General features: G+C 40.4%; 1 protein-coding gene across 1 annotated transcript; it reads left to right on the plus strand.

Annotated features, from left to right (window-relative positions):
- Positions 1–1,394: 1,394 nt before the first annotated feature.
- On the plus strand, positions 1,395–2,918 carry LOC127102066 (pentatricopeptide repeat-containing protein At2g46050, mitochondrial-like). Its single transcript, XM_051039481.1, has one exon. It carries the CDS (start codon positions 1,395–1,397, stop codon positions 2,916–2,918), a length of 1,524 nt encoding a protein of 507 aa, XP_050895438.1.
- Positions 2,919–7,462: the final 4,544 nt, after the last annotated feature.

The following is a 7,462-nucleotide window of genomic DNA, read 5'->3' on the forward strand; positions in this document are numbered from 1 at the left end:
TGTGGCATTCAAGCCAGTTTCCGGTATCCAGACCGAAGTGGCATTCAGGCCAGTTTCCGATTTTCAAATCGAAGAAGTTTCCAACATTCAGGTCGATGCAACTTGTGGCATTCAGGCCAGTTTCCGGTATCCAGACCGAAGTGGCATTCAGGCCAGTTTCCGATTTTCAGATCGAAGAAGCTTCCGACATTCAGGTCGATGCAACTTGTGGCATTCAGGCCAGTTTCCGGTATCCAGACCGAAGTGGCATTCAGGCCAGTTTCCGATTTTCAGATCGAAGAAGTTTCCGACATTCAGGTCGATGCAACTTGTGGCATTCAGGCCAGTTTCCGATTTTCAGATCGAAGAAGTTTCCGACGATCAAGTCGAAGTACTTGTGGCATTTAGGCCAGTTTTCCGATTTCCAGATCGAAGTGGTGTTCAAACCAGATTTCTGGTGATCAGACCAACATTGATACTCTCATATTCCGATGCTTAGTGTTCAGACTAATGTGCGGCGTTCAGGCCATGGGTATTCCTGTGTTACCATTTATTTTGGTATCCAGGTCAACTTTCTATTTCGGTACTCAGGCCGATTTTCACCGTACCAGACGGATTCTTCTTTTGAGATTGCTTCTTTGCCAATTCTGACAGGCATTGTTAATTATTTCATAGGGATTCAGGATCAAAATCCGGGTCTTCTTAGTATTTAACCATCTCCCACTATGATCATATGAAGAACGTCCTGCTTCATATTCTCTAGTTGAAGACGCTTAAATAGGGGCAGCTGTCACACCCCGATTTTGACCCTGATATTCATATCATTATTTCATTCATTATTTGCTACTCATGATTTTGTTCCTCTACTATGGTACTCCTTTTTCATGAGCATCAAGTGGTCTCCTTTTCTGTTATGGGTGCACCTTGTTGTGTTGTGCGCATTCAAGGCGAGGTTCTACCGTCAACATATTTAGATGCATAGGCGCATTCCGCGTCTGTGGTAATCAAGGAATTCGAGGATTATTGTGTTCGGATTAGAGTATGTGGTCAAAAATATTAGTCATGAAAAGCTTTGATGGACATTGTTTGATTCAAGGAGATTCCAGTGGTTTACCATGTTTTAAGGGAGAGTCATTATCATGTGAGTTTTTTAAGAGGGACCGAGCCTGGTTATCGTCGGAATCAAGCTAGTGGCCGAAGGTCATCGTTCATTTGCATGGATTTTAATAGATAATTCAATGGTAACACAGATGAAATCTCTTCTCATTTGACTAATGGGTCTTTAAACTTAGATGGACACAGTGGGAAAATATTAAAGCAAACGACATCTTGGGATGTCCAACGTTGGTTCCTATTTGGGAACTCTGTGGAAAACTTGCAACTCAACATTCATGCTCCGAGTATACAAGCTTGACATGGGCACTTTCTCTTCCTACCAACCCCATTATCCATGTAGCTCCACAAGCAGACTCAGAGCTTCTATGTCAATTCCTGATCAAACTCATTTCGAAGACCATGACACTGTTCGTTTGTTTTGTTCCAACGCCCTCAAAATCTCAGCCGAAAAGGGTTATCTTCCTGAAGGAAAACAGTTACATGCCCGTTTAATAAAGTTTGGATTTTGTCATGTTCTTTCCTTGCAAAATCAGATTTTGAGTGTTTATCTTAAATGTAAAGAAACTGAAGATGCAGAGAAGCTGTTTGATGGATTGCCTGTGAGAAATGTTGTGTCGTGGAATATTATGATTCGCGGTATTGTTGGATCATGCGACAATGAAAATGAATTGGATCGTAAGCAGCTGTGTTTTTCTTATTTTAAAAGGATGCTGTTGGAAATGGTGGTTCCTGATTATATAACTTTAAATGGTTTGATTTGTTCTTGTGCTCGATTTTATGATGCTGAGATGGGAATTCAGTTGCACTGTTTTACAGTGAAAGTTGGATTTGATTTGGATTGTTTTGTTGGCTGTGCTCTTGTTGATTTATATGCGAAATTTGGTTTTGTTGAAAATGCTAGGAGGGTGTTTTGTGTTGCTCCTTTTAGAGATTTGGTTATGTGGAATGTGATGATTTCTTGCTATACCTTCAATTGTTTACCAGAAGAGGCTTTTAGTAGCATGTTGAGTGTACTAAGTGATGATGCTTTGGGATATTATGATTTTGGAAAACAGATTCACAGTCTTGTTCTGAGACAGTCGTTTGACTCAGATGTTTTAGTGGCTAGTGCATTGATCAACATGTATGCCAAAAACAAAAATATAATTGATGCACGTAGAGTATTCGACGAGATGTCGATTCGAAATGTTGTGGCATGGAACACCATGGTTGTTGGGTGTGGAAATCATGGTGATGGCAATGAAGTTATGAGGCTTCTCAGAGAGATGCTTCGGGAAGGGTTTCTTCCCGATGAATTGACTATTTCCAGCGTTATTAGTTCATGTGGCTACGCTTCTGCCATTACCGAAACACTTCAAGCACATGCTTTTGCGGTTAAGTTATCGTGTCATGATTTTTTATCTGTTGCCAATTCTTTGATCAATGCTTACTCCAAATGTGGTAGCATTGCTAGTGCATTTAAATGCTTTGAATTAACTTCACAGCCTGATCTAGTTACTTGGACTTCATTGATATGTGCATATGCATTCCACGGACTAGCCAAAGAAGCTACTGAGATGTTTGAGAAGATGCTATCTCGTGGCATAATACCGGATAAAATCGCTTTTCTCGGCGTTCTCACTGCTTGTGCTCATCGCGGGCTTGTGACAAAGGGCCTACACATTTCTGAATGTTGCCACAAATTCATCAGTAAATGGCCATGGCAGAAGAAGCTGGTTGAGATTAGCAAGGTTGCATATCATTCACATCAGCCTGCAAGAAAGTACAAATCAACCCAAGTTAGCTTGCAACCATGTTCATTGCTTGGTACCGCACTAAAATAGCAAGCCAGTAGGTTACATATCTAGTAAGGCATCTGTCGCATCACGCGAAAAACCGGCGGGAAAACAAGAACAACAGAGCCGCCACCGTGCGTTATTTATCCCAAAAGAGGGAAAGGAAACGCTCAGAGTAAACCTGGGAAAAGACATGGTCTCGCGACCAGAGAGAATGGGATCGGGAGTCGGTTATGCGAAGGGAAGGTATTAGCACCCCTACGCATCCGTCGTACTCGACGGGATCCACGCACAATAGAAAGGAAAGTGGTTGCTAAACACTGCTCAAACTCACACACACTGGCTGAAAGAGACACAAGAAAACAGACTGAAACTGACTCGGCAAGACATCATATCCTGGGCCTACTTAGTCTATCAGGCATAGACATCAGAGTCGAAGTAGTTAGGACTGGGGAAACGACACATGCTCGCTAGGATATCGCATCCTATGCATACGTATCTTCTTGGATGAAGAAGAATCAGAGCATTCGTAGCTCGGCTGACACGCACACAAACAAACGCAGGCAAAGGCAAACGTGGAGCCTGACTGCCAATCACTGGACTTACATCAGCATCCGAACCAAAACACACACAAGAAGGCAAACGTGGAGCCCGAATGCCAATCACTGGACTTACATCAGCATCCGAACCAACAAACCCACACTGGAACCCGAATGCCACTCGATGGACTTACATCAGCTTCCAAGCACACAACAGGGCAAAACAAAGACACAGGCGCCCGGAGAGATCTGCTCATCTCCTGCCTACGTACCTCATCTGGTATGAGGATCAGGGCGACGTAGTTCCCCTACAGAGGGATACAGGACTAGCCTAACCAGATAACAGAGGGAGACACAACACTAGGGAGACTACGACTCGAGCCTAGATATTGTCATGCAAAATCATCCCTAAGTTAAGGTTTCTAGCTAACTTGCACAGGAAGCAAGCCTATCCTAAACATGACTTGCACAGGAAGCAAGCCACACACACACTTAACTTGCACAGGAAGCAAGCCAAGCAAAACCTAACTTGCACAGGAAGCAAGTCTAAACTAACCCTAACTTGCACAGGAAGCAAGTAAAACAAACATACAAGTACAGGTAGCACACACTATACACAAGCAAGGGGCTCAAACAAGGTCAGGTTTTAGTCGAGGGGTCATATCAACCTCAACAAACAAACCACTGGAACTAGGTAGTGTTAGCTCTTAACCTTGCCATTGAGGGGCTAAGGTGAAGCAGATGAAAGGTGAGTGAAGATGAGACTTCACAGCTCTTATCCCTGGCCTGGGAGAGCTTAAGACAAGAATGTGTGGGTTCAGAAGGTGGGAACCCTCCTACACATTTGAAACTGACTCAACTGTACAATTGTACAAGATCTTGGGTTTGTATCTGCAATGCATCAACACAGTGGTGTGAGCAAAGCAGATGACACACAGAATAGCAGGGGATAGATTGCATATCCCTTGTGTCTGCCAATGCCTCTTCACTTAGGAGGTCTTTGACTCTGTACAAGGACAAATGTAAACAATCACAAACATTGCCTCTTAAGGAGGACTTCAGACAGGTGCCTGGCCAAGTAACAGGCCAGGTCTTCCAGACTACATGAAGATAGAAAGGTATACCTCAATGCAAATTGCTTATCAAGCAAAGCAAAGCAAAAGTTCACAAGGAACTGAGCAACTAAAAGTACCTGAAACCAGTCAGACAGCATTAGTACACAACTTCAAAATTAAAGCAAAAGGAAACAGATATCAACCAGTCAACACAAACAAGCTAAGTGTGCAATGCACAAGGCTCAAGGCATGTGAGCCAAGCAACCTACAAGACAAAACAAGTTAGTCATGATATTCAATCAAGCTCAATCAATTTGTATTGATCTCTTTGGGTATTTGTTGCTTAACCTGAAACAACAAACTTAAACATGAGCAACATGACCACTAGGACAAGCCTAGGGTCAAAAAGAGATAAGAAAGTCAAAACAGCAAATGAATTTCAATCAAAATCAAGTTCAAGCAATCAAGAAGCAAACTCAATTGGTTTCATGTTCATATCAATCATCATCATCATTTCATGAACAGATTAGGTCAAAGCATGGCATTTAGAAGCCCATAGAAGTCAACAGAAAGACTCAACTCAAAACCAATCATAAACAATCCCAAAAATCATCAAATAAATCATGATCAAACATAATCCATAGCATGGTAAGCACACCAAATTTCAACTCAATTGGATCATGGGAAGTAGGTCAATGAAAATCAGAAAGGCAAGGCAAGTTCAAACATGCTCAAAGAAGTCAACCAAACATGTATCAACTTCAAAAAATCATAACTCAGTGATACCATATGAGAAATGAATGGGATCAACACCATGATGAACCTTAAGATGTCTACTAATCACATGTCAAATTTCATGTCCATCTAATAAAGTATGAGCATTTCACAAAACAAATGGGCACATTCATCACACAAGGTCAACATTTTGGTCAAACAGGGGAGAAAATCTCAAACAATTAGGAAATGCCACAAATAATTCCCAGAAAAATCCCATGTGAACTAGACATACAAGAGCTCAATCATGCAAAAATTCAATCCATTTTGAGGTCAATAGGCATGGCTATAAAAATCAACAAGTTGCACATCAATGGTGTGACACAAATTGTCACACCCTACTTCAGAAAATCACAACTCACAATCCAGATAAGATAAATTCATGAACCTTATACCAAAATCACCATGGATGTGTCTAGTTTGTGCACAAAAAGTTTCAAGGTCAAAGGATAAAGCATGACTATTTCACAAATGATTTGGTAAAAGGTACAAAATATTGATACATGTCACAAACCCTAATACCAATTAAAAACCATTCATGCCAAAAATCTGGAAAATATATGATAAAAAACTAGAGACCAAGATGAGCATTTGGCAAAAAACCCCATGAATTTTGGATGAAAATTGAGAGCTCTATGATTTTTGGAAGATTGGTCACAAAATGAAATAAAAATGCAAAAATAAAATGATTTTATTAAATAATTAAATGAGAATGGCAAACTTGTAAATAATTGGAACTTTCAAAAACACGCGCATAACCCTAATCCCATGCAGCCATAATCCGCAGGTAATTCCCAGTATCCGCAGGAAAATGCGCAGCTAACCCTATGAAGGCTGCAGGAAAATCCGCAGGTAAATTTCCAGCAATGAAGAACATCATGATGATCATCATCATCTTCAAACGCAAATTTCCAGCAAAAATCAAAAATCCCAGAAATGAAATTCAAGAAATGCAACGTGTAGATCCATCATCAAGCATCAATAAACAACCATCAATTCATCAAACAACAACAAATCAAACACAAACCGACCGAATCTAACCATGAACATGAAACTTCAAAACCCTCGTTCTCTCTCATTTCTCAATGGTTTTTCACGATTCAAAGCTCAATACAACCAACATGGAAAGATCTACATAATGTATAACATGGATTAGAGAAAAAAGGAAATCGAATCCTTACTTGATTTTGAAGAAAATGGAAAAACAGTGGTTGTGTGGTGATGCCTTGCTGAAACAGGTGCTCCAAAGTCCTTCAAATGATGAATGATGAAGAGGGTTTGGCTCAATGATGCTTGGAATGGATGCACACGAGTTCTGCCATTAGAGGAGCTTTGAAGAAACAGTCGAGCAACAGCTGCTACAGATGGTGTGTGATGGTTGCAATAGGCTCCAAATGGTGAGTAATGAGGAAGCAAACAAAGCCAGGCTCGTGTTCTCTTGAGGTTTTTTGCAGAAAAGTCCAAAATACCAAGAATGGAGATTTTAGAGAGTGAGAGAATTCTGTTTCTAATGGTGGCTGCTAGGGTTTCCTTCAGAGAGAAAATGATGAATATATACTCTGTTCAATGGTACTTAATCAAGGTTCATGAAAAAGTGGAATGGAGTTGGTGATAAGTGTCCTTTTGCCAATTTTCAAGCAAGTTGGTAATGGGTGTATGTACTGCACGAAAATGGGCCTTGAACATGTCCAAAATATGATTTCTGAACATATTTGATTGGTAGAATTGGTTGGAAGTGGTTAATTTTGAAACTCATTTTTCAACCTCACTTGAAATTAATTCATGCAAGTCCAAAAATGCCATTTTGATTGGTAATGTTTTGGTGAATGATGGTTGCATATTTGGAAAGAGGGGATCAAATGTGACTTGTTGCAAAAAACCCCACCCAAATTGGCCAAATGGTTTGAGAGATATGGCCTTTTGAAGTTCAAAAATTTTGGAGAATGAATTGATCATAACTTGCCAACCATACATGGGAATTGAGTGTTCTTGGACTTTTTGGAAATGGGAGAACAAGATCTTCAACTTTCATGTTGGGCAAAAATTCATTTGAAGCTTGTATCATGATGTAAGTTTGGGATCAAGAAGTTTCCATTTTTGGCAAGTTTCAATTACAGGTCCAGTTTCTATTTTTGGAAATTTCTGATTTGGCTTCAAATTCTTCAATGATGATGTTTGCCATGATATATGAGGCCTATTTGGACATGAATAAGCTCTCTCAAAC

This window comes from Lathyrus oleraceus, chromosome 7, assembly GCF_024323335.1.
Source record: "Lathyrus oleraceus cultivar Zhongwan6 chromosome 7, CAAS_Psat_ZW6_1.0, whole genome shotgun sequence".
Lineage (NCBI taxonomy): Eukaryota > Viridiplantae > Streptophyta > Magnoliopsida > Fabales > Fabaceae > Lathyrus > Lathyrus oleraceus.